This window comes from Andrena cerasifolii, chromosome 6 (genome assembly GCF_050908995.1).
Source record: "Andrena cerasifolii isolate SP2316 chromosome 6, iyAndCera1_principal, whole genome shotgun sequence".
Taxonomy (NCBI): domain Eukaryota; kingdom Metazoa; phylum Arthropoda; class Insecta; order Hymenoptera; family Andrenidae; genus Andrena; species Andrena cerasifolii.
Window position 1 is genome coordinate 6,492,923 of NC_135123.1, and position 25,653 is coordinate 6,518,575.

Consider the following 25,653-nt stretch of genomic DNA (forward strand, 5'->3'; position numbering starts at 1 on the left):
ATACACGGTTCTTGACTCGTTCCTCCCACCGTTTCGCGAGAGACGGTCCCAAAAATTACAAAGGGGCCCGAAGGGAAGCAACTTCAAGCGGGATAAATCGAAGAAGCATCGATTTAGTGTACCATTATCTCGTCAGGCGAGGGAAGATCGAAATAATATCGCGGTGACTGGGTCGCATGGGGAACGTGGCGCACAATTATACAGTCCCAAGATTAGATAAGAGCCGGTATCGAAAACGTTGATATTAGAAAAATTTGTGTCGCCAGTAGAGCAGTTCAGCATTGTACTTTACATTACGAGCGTGTATATATATATGTTATATAAGGAAAGGACACTTATACATAGCGTTGTTTTGAATTTCGATATTGCCTGCACAAAAAAGTGGGACGCAATCGTAGAAATTCAGGAAATATCACGTCACGCCATTAACTTTCGTCAGAATCCAGATCTGGAGTCGTTTTCTCTTTCTTGTGTTTCAGTCGAGCGTCTCCGTCGAACGACATCACTGCGGCGAGTCGGTCCCGAAGCAGCATCGAGGGAGCTACGGGAAAGGATCCGCCGAAGCAGAGGGTGAATTCCATCAGGGCCGTTAGCGTGACGTCCACATTAACGTCGAGCGCGGAAGAGTCGCGGCACCATCCCAGCCGAAACGACTGGAAAAGCAAAATCGCCGATGATAAAGCCAAGGATCGTAACGGAAATCCTTTCGAATGGAACGGTGCCCGATGGTCGAAAGCGGGTCAGGCTTACGGGCCGCGTTTCCCGTCTAGTTCCCGCGTGGTCCACGGAATTCAAGATGGCGGCGTCCTCTACTACCACCGCGGTCGCGATTGGTTCAGGCTCGGTGCGCGATGCGTGGCCCGTATTTCAAATCGAACGGCAGCCGAGGCAGCGTCCAGAGGACGATGCGCGTCCTCTCGGAGAGCTCGCGGTCGACGTGACAACGGTCGTCGCTCTATCTTGAAGCGCGGAGGAAGGCAGCCGCGGCCGAGGGAACAGCTGTTGCGACGACGCCGCGCGGCCAACCAGCAACTGGTGGCGGTCGTCGCGGAGGAGCCGTCGCGGAAGCAGAACGCCGACGGGCCGCCCTCGAGCGTGCAGAGCTCGCGGAAGCGGCGCGTCGGTATCGTGGAGAATCAGTACGTCGCCGAGAGCGACGGCGGTTCGTCTTCGGTATGCGAGCTGGTGCGCGGCCTAGAGCGGCTATTCGGCGATAGAGAGAACGGCAACGTGGTAGCCGCGATGAGGTCGAAGAAGCAGCAGAGCGCCGAAGAGGAAGCCGCCGTCGATCCGATAGAGGCGAACGAGACCTACGACGAGTTCGACACGGTCAGGATGCCGGTGGTCCGATCCCTGAGCAAGAGCCCGCAGAGCGACGAGGGCATCGAGACGGATCCCGAGCGGAGGAGGGGCCCCGTCGCCCGTTGCTGGAGCCTCGATTCAGCCGCGGCCAGCGACGAGGACGCCTCGCTCACCACGCACCAGCTTAAACGGCACAAACTACGGGTCACTAGATGCTGTAGCTCCGACAGCGCGGTGCTGAGCGACGAGGATCAAATAAAAGGTGAGGGGGATGGAGTTACGTGTCTGACCACCGGTTGCTCCCGCCGCGGAGTGGGGGCGAGCTCGTCGAGTACGCGATTCCCTGACCCACGCGTGCTGTGTCACTGACATCATCGTTCCCTTTGTTTTCTCTTTCTTTTTTTTTCCGCATGTCATTGTTCCGCTGACCCGACTTCTTTTGCCCCTGTGGCGGCACGATTGAAATTTCTACGTGCGCACTATGCCGCCACGGAATTCGGCAGATTCTCAGGGATAATGGGTCGCTTCGCGGGACGCGTCCGCTGTAATAGCTTCGCGTGCTGATTAATCGTCGTTATGCCTAGATGATACATCGAGGAAGATTAGTCTTAGAAGTAGGTAAGAGGTTGGAGACATCAAATTCGTTCAGTTGCGACTAGAAGCTTCGATGGAATCAGAAACGCTCTCTGTAGATATTTGAAAATTAACGAATGCTGTGTAAGGCTTAACGGTGTGTTTACTGTTGTTGTACAATCGTGATTGAAACCGTTTGCAGGATGGGATAACTCAAACATGGTGGAAGGTAGCGAGTCCGAGCACAACGAGGGGAGGCCCAGATACTGGAGAACCCCGAGCGTGGTTGTCAGCGACTATTCGGATTACTCTTATCTGGACGAGAAGCTCGAGAGGAACGACCTAGACCTTGAGAAGTACGATGGAACCAGTGGAACCCCGAGCCAAGCGAGCAGTTGCTCCTGCCTGGATTGCGACGAGATACGAGAATCATTAGATAACCAGTTCCTACAGGTCTGTCGAAGCAGGCGACATTCTGACTCCTGCTGCCTGTGCCTCGATTCTATGAATGCCGCTGCGACGAGGTAGTTACTTATTTACAGAGGCGCGGCAACTTTGCATCGTCTAAGAATATCTGAAGCCCTGCTTCGCTCTCTTTTAGAACCTTCAACGAGGCTGGAACTCGGAGGAATTCCTGCTTGGACACTACCAATTCCTACTACTCGAAGCTCGACTCGCAGTTTCTGCAATACAGCCAGGACAACTCTGCGGATGTACAGGAGAAAACTAAGGTCGAGCTGCTGGACATTCCACCAGCTAGGAAGATCTCCGACTGCTCCACCTCCAGCCTCAGCGGAGATGAATCCGACATCACTGAACTTCAGCAAGTTAAACCGTCTAGGGTGAGTCCTAAGTTAACATTCTTCGCCTGTTGTACCAAAATCGTGGAAAGCGGGGATTAGCGATCCTCGGTTGATCATCGAGCGCTTAAGACTAATTTCTTTCAAGCAAACGTGTTTACTAATACAGATAGCCGGATCAATCTTAACCAGGAGGTACTGTAAAAAAGAAAGAAAAAAAAGAAGGGGCGAATAGATTTTACGTGGAAATATCGAATGGCTTGCGCGATATTCTGACGCACTTCCATTCGAGGTGTATAAATATTTCAATGTTACCAGCACATTGCTGCTGCCGATCAACACGCGCGTAATCTATCTTACGCAACGTCACCCTTCTGCTCCAGTTTGCGGACAAATGAACTGTTCATTCGTCGAAAATGGAATTCGCCTGGCTATCTAGGGATGCTTAATGGAAACGAGAGCATGCCTGCGCGCGGATAAGCTCCAGGCTTACGCTCCGCTGCGAGAAATCTTGTATTTTCGTCTATCCGTCCGTTTCGTAAGCCTGCACGTTTATAGAAACGATCAACCGGTTTCTCGGAAGCCATCAACCATTCAGGTCCAAAGAAACAGTGGACGCTGGCCGAAAGAAGGCTGGTAACTTCAGACGGGGTCAGAGCTGCGTTGCATATGGTGGAAACCCGCGAACTCTGCACCATTTGCAGCTTGTTATTCCTATTCAACGAGCTTCGCGTAAGAATGCAGCAGACGGGGGACAAGGTGTCTTACGCGGCTCGTGGAATCTGTTATGCATGCCTTTCTTTTGTACGTACAAACGCGCATACCTGTCTCTTTATCTGCATACTCGTTTACCATACGGATGTCAACGTGTTTACGAACCCGTCCCGCACGTGCGCATTCTTCGCGTGGGTTCAGCAGATGAGACGCTGCAGCGCATGTGAATCGGATGCGCCCCTCGCGTCGCTCTCAAGTCGACCGACAGTGCGTAAAAACTAAATAGGCATCTCTCAGGACCGAGGTTGAAAAGGCCGACGCGTGGATCGATTGCCGCGACGTCCTGCGATCTTACAAACACTAACTCTGACGTGGACTATCGTCCGAACAAAAAGGCGCTTCATAAACACAGCCGTGAATTCCACAATTCCTTGACGTCATCAGTTGCTTCTCTTCCTTTTTCTCTGCTCTCGACCGCAGCCTGGTCGCCGCGAGCTCGCTCTGCCCGTTGTATTTATAGGAGTCCGATAACAATAAGCGAGCGTGCTCGGCTGAGAGTTCGATGGGGAACGCGGTGGATTTAACACCTGTTAGAGAGTTCCTAAGTCTTAGAAACTGTAGGGCATAGGAGCTCGAACGAAACCGTAGGGAACATCGAACACAGGCGCGACGAAGAATCGCAGACCCGTAGAGTCTCTAGCCTTCGGAGAGGGGCGGCGACTTTTACTTTCAAATGTTGCTCTATTATTCCACGCGAAGGAGTTCTAGAAGTTCAAGCAGAGGAGCTCCAGATGTGGAGCCAGCGAGTGGCTGGTTGGCAGCGTGGTAGCGGTTAAGGTAGGGTCTCCTATACGCGACTGGACGCAGCGTCGAGAAAACTTCAAAGTCGATTTTCTCGAGAATGAAGCGCAATATCACAAAAATTGTACTCCTTTTCCTCGACTTATTTGCTTGTTATAAGTTAAAACGAAAGAGTAACTTTTTTTGATATCGCGCTTCATTTCGGAGAAAATCGACTTCGAAGTCCTTGACGGTGCGCCCAGTCGCTTATACGAGAATCTACCTTTAGTCGGCATAGTATCAGTGATAGTGGTGGTCGAATTAGTCAGCGTGGCCAGTCTCCGTTCGTAACACCTTTCAGGGGATCTGGTCAGCCACTGCCAGCCTCGCTGCTCTCTCGCGTTATCCACCGTGTGGCTCATTGTCATTGCCAGTAGTGCGCGGCGCGTCGTTTCATCCGGGGGGCTGAAACCTCCGCAGACTTATCTCGACCAATCGGGGCTCGGCGAACCGTTCAAAACGTTTCTAATTGCAGAGAGAAGAAGCGTTTAAACGCCCGACGATCGTCGGTGAAACGCGATCCGGTGGATTGCTGAAAAGTGACGTCGATACTCTCTCTAAATTCTACCACTCCCCCAGCTCCTCGCCTGTGGCTATCGGCACGAGGGAAAATAGAATTCCAGTGAGAAGGGAGAGGATGTTTGTAGTCCTGGGTGAGTGCAAGAGGCGCCGTGGACCGCGCGGGGTTTAAATAAGCCCAGGACCAGTTTGTCCCGCCTTCGAATGTATTTCCAACGCGCGGATATTTTCGTCGAAGCCTGGCGAGCCATCTGTGGCTAGCGCGCGCCGTCGAATTAGGGGATGGCCCTATGCGCCGCGAGGAAACGAGGATCAATTTCTGCGTAGGCTCTCCCGAAACTACAGGAGATCCTCGAGGTCTCCGTGAAAAGTAACGTGCCTCGATCCTATCCACCTGCTAGACTCGCGTGCGTGCTCAGGGATCAATATACAGTCTTCTTATTTAAATTTCAGAGGAGGTGCGATTGATTTAAGACCGCTCGGACGGGGCGCGCGCTAGGGATTCCGCGAGCAGCTCCGATATAAGCAAGATAAGTTCGCCTATGCACGATAAGGAACTACTCGAGAAAGATGCCCGAGTGGAGAACGCCTCTCATTCACCGGCGATCGGCAGTGCGCAGTTGGCGTTCTGCTCGTACGGGACGATAAGGATCGCGTGCGATTTCCGAGAAGGCGTACTGTCGCGTGCCCGACGACCGTCCCCGTGGCCGGAGCGTTTATCAAACTGTATTGCCAGGCGATAATATGCATTCGCGGCGAGGCGATCGCGATTTCGGCCAGTGCCTCGTTCCGAACGTTCGCGACCAGGTATGCGAGAGGGTAAGGTGGCCGGCGACGCGTTACGAGCCACGATCCCGAGCACCAGCCGCGAGGCCTCGCAGAGAAGTGCAAGAAGCTCCCCGCCGAGCCATGAAGCGTTCGTTGGGCCTGCTGGCGATCGACCTGGTCGCGGACAGGGACCTCGATCTGCAGGGGATATTGGATAGGGATATCGAGAGCGACGCGTTCCTCTACAAGGTACTATTTAAATATCCAAACGCTTCCAGGAGCCTGAGCCAAGGCGGAGGGCCGCGAGGTCCGCCCCGAAACTTTCCAGACCCTCGAGCAAAGTGTTATTGATCGAGGCGATTGCCGAAATCCGCGCGCGACAACCTCTATCAGCCAGCGATATCGAGATAAGGCGCGCGCCAGAGAGATTCCACGAAAGTTCGCCTAGTCTCCGCGGGCATGTGTCAGCGTATATCGGACGCGTTATGAATAAATCATTGTAGCGGCGTGTTTGTAAATAGTGTAGCGACACGCACGTTGGCTGAGCGTCGAGAATTCCAGAGTTCGCTTTCGAAATTCGCTCGGGGTGGCGTGGAGAAGGCGATCTCTGCTCTTTGATGCTCTGTGTCCTTCTTGCGTTTGACGACGCCTACTCTTTTCAAGGGAAGCGAATTCGCTGATACGGGGTTCTAAGACTCTCTGGATTCACGTTGCTCGATCCACTCACTTCACATCCCTCGGGGAATTGTATTTCTAACAGCTTTCATCCGTAACTTCTACTTGCCGCTTGTTCCCCTCTGGGCGTACCAAAGCCCTCGCGACTCCGTCGGAAATTTACGACACAGAAACCTAGAACAGCCGAGGTGTTGTTGTTGACAATAATAAATCCTCCGCTCGATAGGCAGCGATACGCCTAACGAAGGCTGATAGCGAGCGTACTGATAAGGGCAGATCGTTGTTATTCCGATGAAGATCGTGTATCGCCGATCGAAGCAGTCGTCTCCTTCTTACCCGCCAAGCCATTATAACGTTCCGAATTCGCTGGAAACGCCAGATAGGGCATGTCATCTTGATTAATCCCGCGCCCGTTAAATGGCGGCGGGCTTCCTTTAACGGCTTGGCCACGTTTCGAGCGTTTCTTTCGCGGTGCCTGGTCCGTCTCAGGCCCGTTCGCGACGTTAAGCGAGAGGACTGGACAGGAATATTTATCGGGCGCCCGTTTCGTTCCTTATCCGTCGCCGGGCCCCGCCGAATGCGAAAGATCACGGGTCGATAAATGGAGGAAAATTGTTTACCCAGCGGCGACGAGGACGCTCGACGTCGCGTTATTGATTGCCCCGAACCGGTCGGATCGCCGATAGCGATTATTCCGCGGTAGGATTATCGACAGCGCGTCCTGCTCTTTCTCGCTCGTCCGCGCTGGGAGAGCATCGTCCCGTCCAGGAGCCGCGATCCAAAGAGTAGAAAAGAGACAATGCGCTCCTGTAATTGAATTCCTCGCAGACGGCACGTTAAACGTGTCCCTCTGGTTTATTTGTCATTCCCAGTTCGGGTATGCAAATCCGCCGGCAAGGGTTGTGAAATCGAAGTGACCGCGAGGCTAGCGGGAAGCGGAGCTAAGGAGCTCTGCAAGGCACGCCGTTCGCTGCGTCGTAATCAGTAAATACGTTACGTCAATCAGCGGGGATCAAGTACTGGTCCATTATGCAAGCGGATGTAACCGGGCACCTTTTGTTCCCTGCGCCGACTAGCGATCCGCGGGATCGAAACCGCGGATTCTATAGGGAAGCGTCTCAAGTCAAAGCGATCAGGCGCCGGTCCACAGGCCCCGAAGGTCGAGCTTCTTCTTAGCCTTTTCCGGCGAGACTAGCGCCAGGCACGAACCGGACAAACGCCGAATAGCCGGCAGAGGCCAGGATTGTCACCTGCTGCATGCGCGTTAGGTATGCACGCGTAGCGCGCCGCATACGCGATAGATCGCCGAGTAATACGCGGCTGACTGGTAACAGGAAGCTCTCAATTCGGGTCAGTAGAGGAAAAGTGTGCAACCGGGCCTGCTGGAACGGCGCTGGCCCCGACGCGCCATGTCCTCGTGGACGTTTCGCTGTTTCCTTGCCAAGGGCACCGGAATTAATCGGCGAAGGGAGCCGGCTCTGGCGACTAAACGCGGGATTAGCTCGACTCTATAGCTGCTGCGGGTGCTTCTAGCGCGAGGCACCACGCGACTGAGATCCAAACGATATCGTAGCCTGCATTTGTACTCCCACGAAACGAATTCCAAGACGTAGGCTGCTGCTTTCCCGATGTCCCGAGCCGACAAAGTATTCCGGCGACTCGGAACTCCGCAGAAATTGATCCTCGCGGCTCCCGGCAATGTCGTAACCACGCTTGAACTTGTTCGCGTGGGTGGTAAAGAGAACAATGATGTCACCGGTAGTGCTTGAAACGGTGGGAGGAAATTAGCGAGCAGCGCAAACCGAGAGTGGAGCCGCTCGCCTGAAATGTGGCGATTCCAAGAGCTGGCCTGCCATCGAAGGAGATCTCTGATAAGACCAGCTGCTCTCTTCGTTATCGAGGTAGCTCCGGAGGTATCTCCTCGACAAACAATTCTCCCTAACTGCAGATAACCAACGGTCCACTGCGACGCTCCATCGAGACGCTCTATCGGCTGCCGCCAGGAACCAGAGGAGTTTCAGGACGAGAAGCTGAGAGCTCAGGCGACCAGGGAGGCCGCCGATCTGTCTAACAAGAGTTACCTAACACTGTCCCGATCGCTCGGAGGCACCGAGAACAATGGAGCAGGAAGGGAAAACTGTAAACTCGTCGGCGACGCTGCCAACGCCGCCGACGCTGAACCTGATGGAGCAGCTGCTGCTCGCGAAGATGGAGAAGCAGAGCCTGCGCGAGGACGAAGGCGATAGTCGCGGCGGAAGGTCGTCGAGGAGTCTTCCTCTGAGGAGGGCCGACTCGATGGACAGCCAGGCGAGCGCCAGCACGTGCAACTCGCTGTGGTCGAGCGACTCCGCGTCCAGCAGCAATCTGTACTGCAAGTGCGACGATTGCCTGCTGGGGATCGTCGACGAGCACCAGCGGGCCCCGCCGTCGCTTGGTCGGATAAAGGTAACCCTATCAACACTCCGTTTATCCAGACAAAGAACCACCGATCTCTTTTAAGCAATACCCACTGTGCAGGTTTAAATTGCCGAGGGGATTAGATAGCGTTGCTAAATCCCGACGACGGAATGCAATAGCCACGAGTTACCTGGAGGGACTAACCGCTTCTCGATCGGATCTTCATGCTGCGTTTAGACTTTAGAGGAATATTGCCGTACGCTGACAGCCGCGGGACACCCGTCCATTATCGAGGAGCGTTTCGAAAGCCGTCGATACGTTTCACTTTCGTTCGGCGCGGCGCGTGACAGTCGGACGGGCGCGTAATTAAATGCGCGGATGTCGACGGGCCGATGATTGATTAGAAACTTATAGTGGACGATTGCGCAAACGGCTAGGAGTCCTAAATTCTTCGACGGCTCGTGCAGTCCCACGGTCGGCGGCTTTTTCTCTCGGTTCTGCGACTTCAATGGCCCGCCGTGGTGAAAAAGCCACGGCTCCCAGGAACGCCGTCTAGGAACTGCGTTTGTGCAATTCCAGAGGCCTGTCGGTGCGCCGGCCGGGGCGCTGCGGGCTCAATTAGAGGCTGTTTCTTTTTAGTTACGATTTCGCTGGCTAATCAGCCCGCTCGGCCCCAATTAGCTGAGTCGTTCTAGATTCTTTCAAAAGCGGAATGCCGCGGCAGAGAACGTCGGGTTCCTCTGTGAAAACGCTCCAGTGTCGCGTTAACAAGTGCGCTCCGAGTTAGGGTATGTTTACGTTGCAGCTGCCGTCGAAACTATAAGAGCCTCGATCTGCTTCAATTTAAACGGGTGCGTTGCAAAACTATAGAACGTAGTATTTCTACGCTTGGCTCTCATCCTCGCGCGGTGAGGCAAACTGCACTTTTTTATGTCAAAGTCGTAGAACTTTTGATAGAAATAAGGTAGAGGGATGAATCTTTTTGGAGGTTTAAGCTGACAAGGGGAGGACACTATGTCGTAGACACCGATTTTGATTAGTCTTGGCACGATGTATCTATGTCGAAAATAAGTAAATAGGTGTCGGAGCGTTTCTACCAATGGGAAATTCTAAGATGGAAATTATTAAAAATTTCATAGTGGTCGTGCGGTTTTAATGGGTAAAAATCCCACACTACTCTGGCGCCCCCGGGAATTCCCCTCTGATGGAGTCGAGGTGCCTTTTGAAGATTTCCCCGAGTTAAAAAAAATTTATAAAGTTTTTTTTAACGTGGAGACATCTTCAAAAGGCACCCCGACGCCTCCAGAAGTAGGGATGGAGTGCAAAATCACTGACAGTGATTTATCACAGTGATCGCAGAATCACAATCACGGCGGTGATTGACGTTAAATCACGACCGTGATTGTGATTTTTTTAACTTGAGTGAATTGTTTACTGTGATCGTAATTCTTGATCTTGATTGAATTATTTTTCATAAAATACTTCAATATAGCTTGTGTTACAGTCAAAGCGTGCTAATTCGGCGAATATATAGAATGTACATTCATAAATAGTAAATGTATGCACGCACTGATTTGATTGGCTAAAGTATTCACATTACACTTTTTAACTAAAGTGAGGAAATATTCGGTAATTTAAATAGATCAAGAACGATTGCATTGGTTCAAAATATACAACTGAGATTCTATAAGAACAGTGAGGACTTGCGAATGTTTCAAAAGTAGAAATTAGGGTTGTGTGGCGCGTGCAAAGAGCAGTTATGCTCTCCACCAGTCAGAAGCGATCACGTAAATCGCGAATCACTGTCAAAAATCACCGTGATTGGGAACGAACGTGATCGGATCACTCGTGATTCACAAATCACGGTTCTAGCCAACATTATCCAGAAGGGTATCTCCCACGGGCGCCAGGGTAGTGTAGGATTTTTACCCACTAAAACCTCACGGCCACTATGAAATTTTTAATAATTTCCATGTAAATATCTCTATTATTAAAGTCCATTGGTAGAATAAGAAACGCTCGAACACCTATTTACTTATTTTCGACATAGATCCATCGTGCCAAGGCTCATCAAAATCGGTGTCTACCACATGATGTCCTCCCCCTGTGAGATGTTACAGGATAAGGGAAAATTATTGAAAAATTATGACGAAAAACTTTTGACTTTGAAAATCTATGTCAAAGATTCCCGAAGGGTAAGGCAAATTCTGCGGATGCAAATTTATATTTAAATTTATATTGCGAAAAAGCGCAATTTTCTTCCAAAAATTTCAACTGTGTCAAAATGTCAATCTTCACCGTCAAAACTTGTTCGTCATGCTGTCTCAATATTTTTCCCTTATTCTGCTACATCTTAGCTGTAACCTCGAGACAGATTCATCTCTCCATCTTATTTCTATCAAAAGCTGCACGATTTTGCCAGAAGAGAGTGTAGCTTGCCCCACTCTGCGCGCCGCTCTGATCGTTTCTCGCAGCTCCAACGTAAACTCACCCTAAGACTCGAGCCGCAGCAGCGAGTGAACTGAAATTCATTGAATCCAACGTCACTCCGTTTGCCCATCCAATTGTCCACGCGGCGTGCACGCGCGTCCACCGTGACGGCTCTCGATTTTTACCAGCCCGAGTGTTTTTCGCGGCGCACCAGCCTTGGCGAGCATTATCGAATATTCCCTGGCCGAAAGGCATCTGGGTCAAGGGATTTCGCCACCGTCGCGCGTCCTCTCTCCCTTTTCCTCGGCGCTGTCCCTCCGGCCGAGTCCTCTTGACACTTGATTTAAATCGGAGACAGAAGCGAGCGTTAATCGCGACATCCACGCGCAGAGCTGGCCGCGTTGCCGGCGGACGGAGAAAGTATTAAATAGCACTTAACCCTGATAATGTAACCGCGCGCGGATTTATGGATATCGTAAATGTTCCATAAACGACAAGCGCGAGACCGCGGGCCCAATTTCGCGCGGCTGTTGCGCAACGGACCGAGCCTACTAACGCTCCGGTCCGCCGGCATTACCGTCCAGTGCGTGAAATTAAATAATTAAACGGCCCCGTCGATGTTATTCGTAGGCGTTTAATGCGATTGTAATGCGCGCCACGCGCGCGCGGGGGGACGCGCCGAATGGCCATGAGTCCGCGCGTATAGCGTACCTGTCCGCGTCACTGCGCACTTTTACGAGCCACCGCGTGAATGAGGATTGACATCAGGGACAGATTGCCCCGCCGGGACGGCTCGTCTCTTTTAAGCGTGCTCCCGAGAACGTCTCTCTCGGCGCGAGGATTCCAGGCGCGTTCGCTCTTCCCGACAATTCGAGCAATTGCGCCGCGGACAGGTGGCCGCGAGTGACGCGGAGGAATTCCGCTCCTAAGCTATTCCGTCGACTTGTACTCTCTCTACTCGATGTTGGGTTTCTATCATGTAGCGTAGAGTTCGAGAGGAAGCGAGTTAATGGTACCTTCTGCTTCTCGCACGGCTCTAGGGTTAGTAGGTTGATTCGAAGGCGCTTTAAGGCGGGTACCTATGCGTGCGGATCGACGGAATTTGCGACGGGACTCGAAGACTGTCCACGTGCCTAGACCAAGTGTACACAAGTGTCTTATGTTATCAGTGGACTGCAACTGGTCAGAGAGAAATCGAAAGCTTCCAACGCCATGGGAGTGCGTCCCAGGCGTGGAGCAAGCTCCGATCGCCCCCCAACGTTTCGTCCACTCCTGATAATTCCGCTAATGACGGTCGGCGAGCGCTAGTTAATTAGTCGATGACGCAGTTCGATCGTCGACGCGACGGGTCGGTTCCCGCCTGGTGTGCCCGCTAGCTCGGTGAGTTCGCGTGTCGAGGCGCGGCTAGAGCGGACGAAAAGTGGCGTTCGAGGATCTTGGATTCTCTATCCGAACCTAAGGATCGCGGACAAGAAAAGGAGCCTCTACGCGACTGCGGAGAAGATCGTCAGTGGACAACAGGCGACGGATCCGAGTTCACTGGCTAGCTACGGGGCGAAAGGCACTCCTGGAATCGGCGGATAGCGACCGCCGCGTCGCAACAACGTTATCAGCCGCGCGTCCCGCAGGAGGAAGTATATCCCGCGGATAATATGCGAGCGGACGCCAGCGATAACTGGCCTCTCGCTTCGGTAATCCTGTCCAGAGGTGGCTCCGCGGCGTTACGTAAGCCGGAGGATCGTAGGAGAGGAGCGCGACGGCTCGCGAGTCCACCGTCAACTACGAGCTGGATCCTAACGGCCCCCGCGACGTCCAGCCGGAACGATTGATGAACGCGGCGCTGGCCGAGGAATCGCCGGTCGCGTCGACGCAAACCGGTCAACAGGTGACAAACAAATGTATCGCGGCTGGAGATCGTCACGTTCGGGCGGCCCTCGCGATTGCGTAACCGAGCGCGCAACGGGCGCGAGCTAAGCGCCGGTTACTCGAAAGCCCGATAACCCGGCGGACAGGTGGATCCTGCGGGGCCACGATCGATCTCGCCCCAGCCACGATCCACGTTCGCGCTGGCTGTCGAAAATATAAACAGGTCCCTCGTGGGCCCCGCGGCAGTCGAGCCGCAGCGAGCGCATCCTTGCAGCGGAATGCAATGAGTCGCGCGATCGACGCCGCGCGGCGGAGCTGCTCGACGCGCTTGTAGAGGAGTGGAGAGAAAACGGGGCTGCGAAGGAGTCGAGGCGTTAAAGACGTAACGAGCACTGCCGGGGGAAACTGGCTGATGCAAATGCAAGGTGGAAAGTAGCGCGCGAATACGTGGAGAGATCGGGGCTGCTCGAGGCGGAAGCGGGGACAATGAAGACGGGCAACCGTGGCCTATGACGGGCTGAAGCGTCCGCGTGACCAGCATTAAAGGAACCCGAGCGAACCAGCGTCATCGGGGGCTGACGTCATTCAAGTCGAGGGAGCGGAGACCGACGATACAAAAGGTATTTGGAGAAAGCGCGCAGGTGAATTCCAGATCGGCGAGAAGCCTGGGAATCGCGTCGAGGTTCACCCGGGGAGGCGTTCAATTGCAGAGCAAACAGAATTCTGCGTAACGCGAAACCCCCCTCCGGTGGAGCCGCGTCGGGCGTCGCGGGACATCGTCGAACGAGAAGTGGCACGCCAACGGTTTCCACGGCCGAGGCAGGCCCCCGAGGAAGAAGCTCGACGTGGGTGGAGGCGTCCAGTAGATCCAGGTGTCTCGGCTCGCTCGCACCTCGGCCGTTAAGCTAATTGCAAACGTCGCCGGACGATTATTAATTGATTTCCCTTGTTCGTAGGAACTTGAGCGCCGAGCGAGCCATGATCGCGTCCGCCGTCGCTGCCAGTCGACCACGGCGATCCAGGGACCATTATTCTCGCCGTCGTTTTCGTCCAGCTGAAATCGCCGAGTGCTCCTCGCCGCCCGAAGCGAGACTGAAGGTTCGAGAGCGGTATCTCCAAGTTTAGAGGGATCTCGGGTCGCGCGGAGGTCGAAGGCGTTTCGTCAGAGCTGATAAAGCACGAGCCCGCGATAGCTACCGGCGAATTTCAAGAATCTCCATTGACTCCGAGCCTCGACTCGCGAAAGTGGGACGCGGTCACCTGCTGCCGTTCCAAAGGCCGCCGCTGCGAACTTGTTGTCCTGATAATGTGTCAGAGGTCGCGGAGGCCAGCCGTGACCGATTCGGAGGTAGAAAGTCAGAGTGGAGGCGCGCTGGTCGTGAGTCGAGAATTACCGGCGCAACTGGCAATGGCCATTAGCGGTGTCTGAAAGTAAAGATAGAACTGGTGTATGCTAATTCAAGTTACGTCGATTATAAACGCGGTTCAAGCTCATCCAGATCGAAGATGCAGCAGAGGACTTACGAGAGGATAACGATACCAAAGATAGTGGTCTGTACTAAGTCGACGGTGGACGATTGCGCGGACGCGGAGGATTGCGACAAGAGGTCACCGGGCCACAGGAAGATGGTCAGGTCTCGGAGCAGAAGGCACTCGAGGCGATTCTCCACGAACATCATCGATCGCAGGTCGCCGTCTTCTTCGAGGAGCCCCTCGCCCTCTTTCCTCAGGTCTCAGGACCAGGATCGCGAGGCTCCGGTAGAAGCCAACGATGAGGAGAACAGCGACGATCGGGACGGTAACAGTGAAAAGGGTAAAGAGAGTTGCTCGAGCGAAGCGAAGGAGCCTGACGAGGCGAACTCGAAACCCGAGAAAGATGACACGGTGGAGAGGTTGCAGAATGGCTTCCTCGAAGGCGAGACCAAGAAAGAGAGCACCGCGAAACCGGAGGATAACGTGGACGAAGTGAAGTCCAACGATAACATGGAATCTTGCAAGAGCAAGCACCCGCGGTGCAGCAAGTGCACCAGAGCCCAGAACAGTAAGGAGGAAGCTTGTTTGAATAATTGCTCGGGGTATCAGCAGTACCTCCGTCTGCTCGAGGTACCGCAGGCGAATCTAGAATGGGGGGAAGGTAGCGGTGACGATCTGAGCTCCGAGTGGGACTCCGACTACACGGATCGAACGAGCGAGCGAACCGCCGCGAAGGTAACGATCTGGTGGGAGGAGACGGAAGAATTCCGGTCCTAATGTCTTTCTGCTAATAAATGCTACTTAACACCCACTTGTTCCACGGTTTTCTTCATCATGAAAGAGACTCGACGCAAGCCGATAGGCGTGAATGTGTTGCTCTATGGTTTTCTGTTTTGTTTCAGTCCTCGGGGTGGAGGAAGCTCAGGAATATCGTCCACTGGACGCCGTTCTTCCAGACGTACAAGAAACAGCGATACCCATGGGTGAGCGTGTTGCTTTAATTCAGTGTTTCCCAACTTTTCTTCACTCGCGATCCCCTTTTATAATATTCAAATAACCCGCGACCCTCTCCCATACGAGGTAAGGTAAACTTGAGAAAATATTAAGAAATAGGTATTTCAGAATGTAATTCTAATTTAATAATATTTTAATAAAACCGTGGCGACCCCCCCAGAAAACGCTTTGCGACCCACTCGGTTGGGGATCACTGCTTTAATCTCTAAAGCTGCGAATCCACGATGAGATTTCACGAGACTTTCCTATCACGAGACAAAAATCTCGGCAACTAAGTGTAAATAATGGAAATAATCGCGAGAGATGGGATTTCTGAGAATATATCACGAAACTTCTCATGAGAATCTGGTTTCGCGTAATTAATGACAGAGTAATTAAAAACTAATAAAATAATTGTCTCAGGAGGGACACGATATTTTTGTCTCGTCGTGGATTTGCACCTTAAAAATTCGTATACGTAGTTCTGTCAAACTTGTCGCATCACAAAGTCTACTCACGCATTCAGGTGCAACTAGCAGGACACCAAGGGAACTTCCGAGCAGGCCCCACCCCAGGGACGATCCTGAAGAAACTCTGTCCCCAGGAGGAGGCCTGCTTTCGCTTACTAATGAACGACGTCTTGAGGCCGTACGTGCCGGAGTTCGAAGGCGTGTTGGACGTGAATGAAGCGGAGGAAGGGAACGCCGAAGACGGTGACGCGCGCGAAACGGCGCAGAAAGACGCGAGCGGAGACGCTGTGGGCAAGAGGACCGTGGTATCCTCTTACTTGCAGCTGCAGGATCTTCTCGGTGACTTCGAGCACCCGTGCGTGATGGACTGCAAGGTCGGCGTCCGGACGTACTTGGAGTCTGAGCTCGCCAAGGCCAAGGAGAGACCTAAGGTACAGATAGCTACAGTTTCTACGCTATGATCGAAAGTACAGATAGAGCTAGAGGATAGGACGGTAACCAAGAGGTTCTTGTGATTTGCCCCTACAGCTAAGGAAAGACATGTACGAGAAGATGGTGCAGGTTGACCCGAGTGCACCGAGCGCCGAGGAACGTCGAGTGCAGGGAATCACGAAGCCAAGGTACATGGTCTGGCGCGAAACGATATCCAGCACCGCCACCCTGGGCTTTCGCGTGGAAGGTATCAAGCTGGCTCACGGAGGCTCGTCTAAGGACTTCAAAACGACCAGGACTCGCGAACAGGTACGGGATTACCTTGGCGGTCGAGGCAGCCTACGTGTCCCCGAGTAGCGTAAATTAATGGCACGCTTTGATTTCGACTTCAGGTCACGGAGGCGCTGAGACGCTTCGTGGAAGGCTACCCACACGCGGTGCCTAAGTACATACAACGTCTGAAGGCAATCAGAGCCACGCTGAAAGCGTCCCCGTTCTTCGCCTCGCACGAGGTCGTCGGGTCCAGCTTATTATTCGTTCACGATGCGAAGAACGCCGGCATCTGGATGATAGACTTCGCGAAGACGCTACCTCTGCCGCAACACTTGCCGCGAATCCGCCACGACGCCGAGTGGCAAGTGGGGAACCACGAGGACGGATACTTGATAGGCGTGAACAATCTGATAGACATATTCAAAGACATACGGAACTCTGAAGCAACGTAAACTCTGTGTCGTTCACCCTCCGAGGAGGGATCGTTTCACGTGCACGTGGCGAAGAGGATAACGGGCGAGGGTCACAAACTCGCGTAGTTCGCGGCAGTATCGTGGATGGAAGGGATCCGGCGCAGAGAGTGACCGTAGAGATTAGAGACGCGCTTTGTACAGTACTTGCACATTAACAGGGGATTGGAGACAGCGTGATCCTGCGATGAACGGCGAGAATGGTATTCGATCGCTTGTACTCTCGGTTATATGACTCAGGCGCCTCGAGTGCCTTAATCCTTCCACCCACGATACGCGGACCTTTCTGGCTCGTGTAACCTTCGTTTTACTAGCGACGCCACACGATATTATAATTTTGTACATAGATTGTACAAAAGACACGGACACTATTCTCTTAAGATGTTTCCACGACGATATCCTCGCAAGAAACGGACCAAAGACGCGGCAGCGGCTCCGCTGCCTAGGTATATATTCATAGTAACGTTCGCTCCCTGCGACGCACAACCGCGGAGATAAAACCTTGTAAAAATAATTTAACGTTCTACCGTAATTACGTAAGATTTTATTTATACGTTATATGCGACGCTGCAGAATCTTCTTGATACAAGAGAGAAAGAGAGAACGGTGTTTTGTATTTAAAATCGTACCATGCATTTGTAAATAACTCGACACTTAATACAAAAAGAAGGTCAACGACCACCTGCATTTTCATCTCACCAGCCGAACGCATCGTATATACCGCACGGTGTCTCAGAACGATGGTCCTAGCTGGTTAATAGAACTCCTAGAAAGGAACAGTAGCAACCATTCTCTTTAATCGATTCAATCAAACAAACCAACTTGGCCACCCGTAGCTCTGAAACATCCTGTATGTACATTGATCCCGATCAGCGTGCCAACGGTTACAGACGATCTCCCTTCGCTTGCTGCGGTGAACATACACGCAACCATTCCGCCTATTTTTACACGCGAACCACGTCCTAGCCATTCACGAAATCCCAGAATCCTCCTACTCGCGATTAAATTAAACATAGAACGGACAATGGAAACGAAAATATAACGTACATCAATTCTGTCAGGGCGTGCTGTAAGGACTGTTTCTCGGCGGTTGAGTCTGAATCGTTTGCTGCTGGTTCGCTGTCGACTGTGCCGACGAGGTTATCGTCGTCGGTGCAATTACTCGCGCGTAGACCGCGGCCCCGGTGGTCTTCAATCCAGCGGGAGTCGGTATCACCTTCAAGCCGTGCAGCGTTTTAATATTAAGCAACTGGCTCGGTAGGATAATAGGCTGCTGCTGCGCTTGCTGTTGCTGTTGCGACGTCTGCTGCTTGCCTAGTATCACGCTCCCGGCGCTGCTCACTCCGACCCCGACATTCTTGTTCCCACTGGCTAGAACGATCGGCTTCCCAGCTAGCTGAGCCGTTACCATCCGCACGGTTTGCGTCTGCTGCGGTTGAGACTGCTGCTGCGTGCTGACGATGATCTTCGACTGGCCCGATGAAGACTGCGCCTGCGACACCACCTGCGAATTGTATAGAAATTCAAAGAGTCAGAGGTAAATCCAATTTTACGCGGTTATACGAGAGCTTGAGGAAATAAATTTAGAACCTGATATTGTGCCTGGATGCCTAGTTTCCCTTGTCGGTTAAGCTGAGCGGCGTGACCAGCCGTGGTAGCCAATTTCAAACCCTTCTGGGCAAGCAAACTCTCCACAGATATCAATTGACCACCACCCGAACTGGTCAACACTTTCGCAAGTATCTTCTGCTGCTGTTGCTGTTGTTGGTGCGGTGATTGCTGTATTTGCACCGCAATCGGTTTCCCGCCGATCTGCGCGATTATACGCTGCATACCGGACGTCTGTATAGATTGCTGCTGATTAGCTACGACGCGTTGCTGCAGCTGCTGTTGTTGCTGCTGCTGTTGCTGTAATAAAACAGACATCTTGAGTCACGTTAACAGGAGACTACGATGGGAAGACCGCTTAACGAGGCTTCATACTTTCAACTGTTGTTGCTGCAACTGCTGCGGCTGGTTACCGGATGGCGAGGATTGTTTGATAAATATCGTCTGGCCTTGAAGGCCGTGGCCAGTGAGCAGCGATTTAATTTGCCCCGAGCTGACCAATTTTATTTGCGAAGCTAGCAAAGTCTTTCCTGGCAGCACGTGTTGCTGTTGAGACTGCTGCTGCTTTATATTAGTCGTCTGTAAAATGCTCTTTCCCCCTTGGTTCGTCACTATCGTTTGCTGCTGCTGCTGCTGTGGCTGCTGTTGTTGCTGCTGTTGACTCTGGACTTTAGTAGGAGGGAATATCGTCGCCAGATTGGTGGTCACGTTCGCCGTGTTGCTTGACGCGCTACTGGTTGCAACGGACTGGGCGGAGTGCAGCACAGAGTGCCCCGACAATCGAATAGTTTGCAGGCCCGCGGACGTCGATACTTGAATCTGATGATGAGGGAAATGCTGCTGATTCGATTGCAACAAGCTCTGAGCGTTCGTCTTCACGACGGCGACTGGCTTTCCGCCGATGTTTGCCACTTTCTTCGCTGGGGCCGTCGCGGTGATGTGCGGCTTTACTTCGCTGGATGTTACATCCTTCTCTGCGGTCACTGTACTGAGAGACGCAGAAGAGGTCGCGAGAGTCGTAACGGGAACAGTAGTGCCTGTTACAGCGAGGGCTGAAGTGGTCGCTGGGCTGATCGTGGTCACTACGTTCGTGACAGCAGCAGGCTGCTCGGTCGACATGGAATGATCGTTAATGACAACCTTCTCCTCGGTCTTCTTCTGCTCTTTCCTGCGACCATTACGTGAAATCTTAATGCACCGTTCTAAGATTTCGTTTAACCCTTCGTTGACACACCTAATTTTTCGATCAACTTTGACTCACACCCAAAGCAATTTCTGAACGCGACTACCATTCTCATCTAAAGAATGCAATTGTTATGAAAAAAATCATAGGTCAATGTTAAGGTCTCTAGAATGTATTCCAATAGTGTTTTGATTGAAATTTTATCACAGTTTATGTAAAAAAAATCCTAGACTACCATATGCCAAGAAAAGACGAAAAAATCTTCAAAAAATTGTAACTCTTACAAATTTCAATATTAGAAGCTAAAAATCTACAGAGTTGATTTCAGATATAATATTTTGAAGGAAAAATAGTTTTAAGTCGGCTTTGGAAAAATATATATTTTGCGCATATGTAGAAGGCAGGCTATTTCGGTAATTGAAAAAACAGAGATGTTCCACGAATATCCAGGATATTCTACGTAGTGAAAAAGGTACAGAGCGTCAAAATCAGATTATGGGTGGCTCACACCCAGAGTGTCAACGAAGAATTAAAGAAAGAGGAAGCTCGAGACGTACCTCGATATAACCGGCTGTGAGACAGCCGCGGTCTTCCTTTCCTTCTTAGGCGTAGTTTCCTTGCTGCTGTTTGGAGACTGTTCCTTATTAACGCCCGAAGGCTTCATGACTGGCGGCAACGCTTTGTTTCGCGACATGCTGCCGACATTCTTTTTGTTCTTCGCGACACCTTGCAGCTGCTGGTGGTACATTTCTATGAAAAGGGAGAGGCGATGTGATTCACTGAAACACAGAATGAAAACCAAACGACAGAATGAAATACAAACCAAACTCAGACTCGGAGCGAGCTCGATGAAGGTACAGCCACTCTTTGCGACGCGGGTAATATCGAACGCAAGGGTCTGTCTCGTAGTGCAGTCTATCTAAAGCGCCAGAGACGACCGAGTGCAAGTATCCTTCCTTGTCGTCGCTGTCCGTTTGCTCTCGGATGTATTGGGAATCCTTCAGTAGCTGGCAAATATCTGCGCGAGTCCCTTCGCCGTTTGGTAGTCTCGCTGTAGCGTCTCTGACTAATGCTAAGATCGTTACGAAGTTCGGTCGATCTGCCACCAACAAAGAGTGTCCGCGAGCCTTGGTCAATCCTGAAGCTGTTACAAAAGAATTCAATACAGAATGAGATTAACGCTGTTCTGTATCGTTACCCTGCCTTGGCAAGTGAATTGTACAAACGTACGCACCGACATTATGCTGGTAAATTCCTTTTACTGGTCCCACTACTGACGTGTAACCGTGCATTCTATAAGTGAATGCTTTATGAGGTGCAGCGTAACGCATACGCTCTTGTCTCCTGAACTCCTCGCGTTCGTCCGCCGTCGACGGTCGAACTTTCCATTCGGTTGGGCACAGAGCACGAGGCGGCTCCCATTCCGCGACGGTATTCACCGCTCCGCCATCAACGCTGATCGATTCCACCGGGGGACTCACTCTACCACTTGAATTCGTGTTCCCATTCCCGGAATTGCTAGTAACACTATTAGCATTCGGCTGAACTACTTGGGATTGTTGCTTTACAGCCACTACGGCGCACGAACCTGGGGACGTCGTCGGTGGGCCTAACGAATCTCTGAAACGCAATTTATCAAGTTTCATCCGATGCAGGAAGAACTTCACTCGGCGTGCTATGTTCCGTTACATACTTGCGCGTCAAGAATTTCTCGCACAAATCCGAGAGGCGCGAGTCCGAGTCTCGTCCTGCGCCGATCCACGCGTAAACTCCACTTCCCTTATTTTCTAAATAGGGAACGAGATCTGGTTCGCGTTCCAGCCGCTCACCCAATTCCTGAGAATAAGTGAGCTCCCCAGCAAGGAACCCCAAAGCCAACGGAACCAACGCGGTCCAAGAAGACGTCATAGAGTACCTAGCGTAACAATAATACAAGATCACGAACACGTATTTGATACGAAGCCAACTTTCACACGATATACTGACCAATCGTTCAACGGCGAGATAGGATTCCCTTGCCACTGCGTGACAGCGTCCTTCATTTCCACAGCACTCATTCGGTACTCTCCTTTCGAGGTGAAGGCATCTCTCAATAGTGAGAAAAAGCAGGCGTGTGTCTCCTGCATTAGTTCCGCTCCGCTATTTATGTCGATAGCATCATCGCTCGCAGGAATATTCAATTCCTTATCCGGTATCGATATAACTCCTTCGTCTTCGCACCTAAACCAACGTTGCAAATATAAATACCAATTCGACCAGTGTATTAAGAGGACATCGAAGGGGAAAAGAACGTACTTCACGTCGTCCAATATGTCGATCCCATCGTCGAGCTGAATCGGTAGTTGCATCATATCGATGCTGTCTAGGTCAAGCTCTTTCTTCACGGTCTCCTCGTCTTCTTCCGCCTCTGGAGGAACGTCCTCGTTTACTCCACTACTGAGCTCCGTTTTGATTTCGTCGTACTCCATGTCCTCCACTTCTTTCTTAATCTCCGGCATAGTTAACACGGCAGGTTTGCCAGCTTTCGGCGCAGCAGGACTCCTATAACAGAGAAGGACACGAAGAGATAGGTACACCAATGCGAAGTTTCCTTGTAGAACTTTCGTATAGTGAAAAGTATATTTACAATTTCTTCTTCGACAGTTGATGCATTTCGTATGTGTCCACAGGCTCCGTCTTGATCGGCGTCAGCATCCTCTGGTCCATGTCCAACGCACTGGAATGTCTATTGTCATCCGTCGTATGGGAATAATCGCTATTATCGCTCTCGTGTTTTATCGAATTGGCATTCATCAGTCTCGGGGCTGGTGGACACAGCGGCGACTGTTCTAGCTTGATTCGTTTCTTAGCGGGTGTGGCACGCATCAGGGGACCGAACGACAGCTTGTGCTTCTGACCGACTTGCGCTCTCTGAGTGAGATCGGCAAGGGCTATACCTTGGGTGTTCAGTTCCGGGTGAATCTGAAGGAGTGCAATTATTAATGAAACAGATATCTTTACGCGAATTATAGGAAATAAGCATATTACGCACATCGCGGCGCGCTCTCCGTTTCTTATGCTGGAGTAGCATCTCGCGGTACGTGTCTTCCGTTTGCTCGCGAATGAACAACGACCTGTGCGCCGGGTATTCCGCTCGCTGCAGCGTGGAGAAAACGGGCCGTATCGTCTCGTCCTCGTGGTCCATTTGCAAACCTCTGATGGATAAGCCCTGCAAGCCCATGAGGGAACGCTTCTTCTTCTTTTGCGCCGCCCCGGATAGCTGGTAATGCGGATAGTTCTCCTCGTTCTCGGACGTCGTGTCCACCGCGAACTTGGCGCTCGCTCCGAGCTCTGTCCTCAGGGCATTCAGTTCCTCCAAATAGCGGAGTTGCGTTTTCTCTTCAACTGTCGGTGGATTGCTTGTTAGTATTGCCCCTCGGAAGTTACTACATACTTCTCTGCCAAACGGCTGGAGCGTGGGGGGAAGTATAAACAGCCAGAAGATTTTTTTACAGCGGTTCACAGCAGTCGCTTGACTTACCCATAGCAGGCTTCGGTTTCCTCCACTGGACCTTAGACATCATTCTCTGCGCCGGCTGACAGAAACCTTGCTTGTACGCGTTCGACAATAAGCTCTCCCTGGATTTCAGTAACTGACTGGCTAGCCCGTAAGATCGCTTTCGCTCTTCGAATAGTAATCGCCTCTGTTGTGCCTTGCGCACTAAGCTACACATCCTTCTAATATCTGGTCGATAGTGACCAGAGGACAGGTGACTGTGAAACGTGTCTAGAGGTGCTACACCGAATCTAAGATAAATGAGAACGAATGTAAAATGTACACGATCGAATCCATTGTCTCGTTTCCAGACACCGGAGCACCCACCTGTGATTTTCAGAATTAAATAACATACGCAGAGTCTTCTCCGTTTCTGCTTCGACGTCGCAATCTTTTGGGAAAGCTGGTAAGAAGCTGCACAGCGTGTCCCTTTGATTCTCCGTCAAGCATTCGTTCCAAATGTAAGGATAGTCTAGAAACTCTTTGAAAACTTCAGAATGCTCGCAGAGATCTTGCGGCAGTTTCAATTTGGTGTTCGCGACAATAACAGTTTCCCATTTCTGGAAACAGATATTCCAACAGTAAAGATCCGATCTTGCGATCGTCCAATAAATAGAACAGTACATCGTACCAAGGTGTTTGGACTCTCCGCTTTAAGAGAATATTCCATATTCTCGTTCTCATCCTCATCTTCCTCCCCGGAACTATGAGTCTCGCTGCCGCTCGTGCCATGTTCCTCCCCGCTTTCGTCCCCGCTATCAGTGGAAGTGCTGCTTCCGCTAATACTGCTGCTACTGCTATTACTTCTAGACCCACGAGAAGACGCATCCTCTTCGTCTTCTTCTGCCCCGCTGTCTCCACCAGCTGAGCATTCGTCTACCTGTAAACGTAGCATGTACACCCTCGGTTATATAATATACAATTGTACTAGGAGTAAAGACACAAAGGCATGCCAGTGTCTGGATAAACAAGTAAAACGCCCTTAATTATCAGAGCGCATGGAGCGCGGATATCAACAACATTTAGTTACCCGACGCAGAGCGGACTCCACTAGATCCTGCGCGAAAAGTCAGAGATACATGTGCGTACTCCGCAAGTACACATCCAATTTGCTAATTATCCAATTACAGTAACGAAAGTAGCGGATGCGCGAGTAACGAGAATCGACGTGATCGCTTTCCGTGGTATCGTGACACGGGGTATGCACGATGCGCTTCTATCGTGCACAACGTTATCGATCGTGCGGGCATTTATTTCGAAATAATTAATCACGACCAACCTCCATTCTTCTCAGTTTCCCTGCGCTTGCTCTCCTCTCGTGCCGTGGGCTCCGCTGTCCCGACCAGAACGGCGGACCGTCGCCAGCTAACGTTAATTCACGAAAGTGGGAAAAGCCGAGGGACCGTGGAGATCTATCACGGTGTTTTACCGATACGCGAAACCCTTCTCCCGTATCGGGCGAATATTAAGTAATCTCGCCGTTCACCGTTTGACCTGTCACAGCTACTGCACTCCTACTCTTCCGACAAACTTTAGTCATGGCGTGGAACACAGCGAAACAGAACCACGGTGTTTGTATATTGAAGGATCTCGAGAGCGCGCACCTCCTTCACCGGTTTACAGCCGCGGCTGTTCAATGGCGGAGAGTTTAGGGCTGGTTCAAACACTGGTTAAAGCGTGGACGATCGGCGCGATTGATGCCAGCCAACCGAGGGCGAATCGTAAATTTTTCCGTCTTAACATGATTATACATTTGTCGCGGCTGATTTTATGGGAAATATGGGTGCGAGTATTTCTTTAACCACGCGAAAACGTTTCTAGTGACATTTGTCCGACGTCCATGTTTGTTGGCAGCCGGGAGGGAGGGAAATTTCATTCGAATCAAGCATCAGACAAGTGAATCTAATCTCGTTTGTTCTCACCATTTACCGATGTATAAATTAATTTTTGGAATTTCAATTCGGTAGGAAAGGAGGTTCTATGTCGCATCGATACAGTTCTTGTTTCCAGATTTCCACTTAGTACGGATGTTTGGTAAAAATAGATTCTCTTGTGTTTATTGAGTTCGTTGCATTGTTTCGAAATAAAGTTCTATAGCAGATGCTGCAAAACTAAAGTGACCAGACGTCCCGCAAAGTGTCCCGGATTGGACGTGTAACCTTTTACATTTTCGCAGTGGTATAAGGTTACTGTTTCCTATACTTTTTTTGTTGCGAAGAAAGAAATATTTTTAATTTCGTTTCAATGTATCACTTTACAATCACATCTATTTTTAAATATATTGTAAATGCTTTAATAAACTACGGAAAAAATCTCCTCACGGATCTGTTAA

The 25,653-nt window shown here is 51.4% G+C and overlaps 3 protein-coding genes across 9 annotated transcripts; 2 read left to right on the plus strand and 1 right to left on the minus strand.

The window, feature by feature from the left end:
* Window positions 1–36: 36 nt before the first annotated feature.
* Window positions 37–8,279, plus strand: LOC143369570 (uncharacterized). Of its 2 annotated transcripts, XM_076813676.1 has the most exons (6): window positions 37–226; window positions 480–1,564; window positions 2,078–2,399; window positions 2,477–2,717; window positions 4,705–4,882; window positions 8,140–8,279. In XM_076813676.1, the coding sequence occupies exons 1-6, from the start codon at window positions 177–179 to the stop codon at window positions 8,223–8,225; spliced, it is 1,962 nt and encodes a 653-aa protein (XP_076669791.1). In that variant the 5' UTR covers window positions 37–176; the 3' UTR covers window positions 8,226–8,279. The 2 variants fall into 2 exon arrangements, with proteins under 2 accessions (XP_076669791.1, XP_076669792.1); XM_076813677.1 differs by lacking the exon at window positions 4,705–4,882 and having other exon boundaries at window positions 8,140–8,273.
* Window positions 5,304–17,674, plus strand: Ip3k2 (Inositol 1,4,5-triphosphate kinase 2). 3 transcript variants are annotated; one of them, XM_076813683.1, is made up of 5 exons: window positions 5,304–5,765; window positions 15,260–15,340; window positions 15,877–16,251; window positions 16,349–16,561; window positions 16,645–17,674. In XM_076813683.1, exons 1-5 carry the CDS (start codon window positions 5,493–5,495, stop codon window positions 16,975–16,977), a joined length of 1,275 nt encoding a protein of 424 aa, XP_076669798.1. In that variant the 5' UTR covers window positions 5,304–5,492; the 3' UTR covers window positions 16,978–17,674. The 3 variants fall into 3 exon arrangements, with proteins under 3 accessions (XP_076669798.1, XP_076669797.1, XP_076669795.1); XM_076813682.1 differs by lacking the exon at window positions 5,304–5,765 and adding an exon at window positions 8,310–8,636; XM_076813680.1 differs by lacking the exon at window positions 5,304–5,765 and adding an exon at window positions 12,172–15,092.
* A 262-nt stretch (window positions 17,675–17,936) lies between these two features.
* On the minus strand, window positions 17,937–25,050 carry Nfrkb (nuclear factor related to kappaB binding protein). 4 transcript variants are annotated; one of them, XM_076813656.1, is made up of 15 exons: window positions 24,601–25,049; window positions 23,953–24,201; window positions 23,649–23,881; window positions 23,307–23,572; window positions 22,818–23,170; window positions 22,413–22,747; window positions 22,082–22,327; window positions 21,773–22,006; window positions 21,480–21,701; window positions 21,021–21,406; window positions 20,610–20,930; window positions 20,344–20,536; window positions 18,979–19,771; window positions 18,586–18,921; window positions 17,937–18,499 (listed from the first exon to the last, which is right to left on the minus strand). In XM_076813656.1, the coding sequence occupies exons 1-15, from the start codon at window positions 24,604–24,606 to the stop codon at window positions 18,053–18,055; spliced, it is 4,620 nt and encodes a 1,539-aa protein (XP_076669771.1). In that variant the 5' UTR covers window positions 24,607–25,049; the 3' UTR covers window positions 17,937–18,052. The 4 variants fall into 4 exon arrangements, with proteins under 4 accessions (XP_076669771.1, XP_076669772.1, XP_076669774.1 ...); XM_076813657.1 differs by having other exon boundaries at window positions 18,586–18,903; window positions 24,601–25,048; XM_076813659.1 differs by lacking the exon at window positions 17,937–18,499 and having other exon boundaries at window positions 18,766–18,894; window positions 18,967–19,771; window positions 24,601–25,050.
* Between the last annotated feature and the right edge of the window lie 603 nt (window positions 25,051–25,653).

Coding starts and splice junctions, on each gene's coding strand:
- Ip3k2 (XM_076813680.1), top strand. CDS start 14,391: ATGCAGCAGAGGACTTACGAGAGGATAACGATACCAAAGATAGTGGTC. Junction 16,252..16,348: donor AGGCCAAGGAGAGACCTAAG/GTACAGATAGCT, acceptor TTGCCCCTACAG/CTAAGGAAAGACATGTACGA. Junction 16,562..16,644: donor CGACCAGGACTCGCGAACAG/GTACGGGATTAC, acceptor TTTCGACTTCAG/GTCACGGAGGCGCTGAGACG.
- LOC143369570 (XM_076813676.1), top strand. CDS start 177: ATGGGGAACGTGGCGCACAATTATACAGTCCCAAGATTAGATAAGAGC. Junction 1,565..2,077: donor CGACGAGGATCAAATAAAAG/GTGAGGGGGATG, acceptor AACCGTTTGCAG/GATGGGATAACTCAAACATG. Junction 2,400..2,476: donor ATGAATGCCGCTGCGACGAG/GTAGTTACTTAT, acceptor GCTCTCTTTTAG/AACCTTCAACGAGGCTGGAA.
- Nfrkb (XM_076813656.1), bottom strand. Junction 22,748..22,817: donor AACGGAGAGCGCGCCGCGAT/GTGCGTAATATG, acceptor GCACTCCTTCAG/ATTCACCCGGAACTGAACAC. Junction 22,007..22,081: donor GACATATTGGACGACGTGAA/GTACGTTCTTTT, acceptor ACGTTGGTTTAG/GTGCGAAGACGAAGGAGTTA.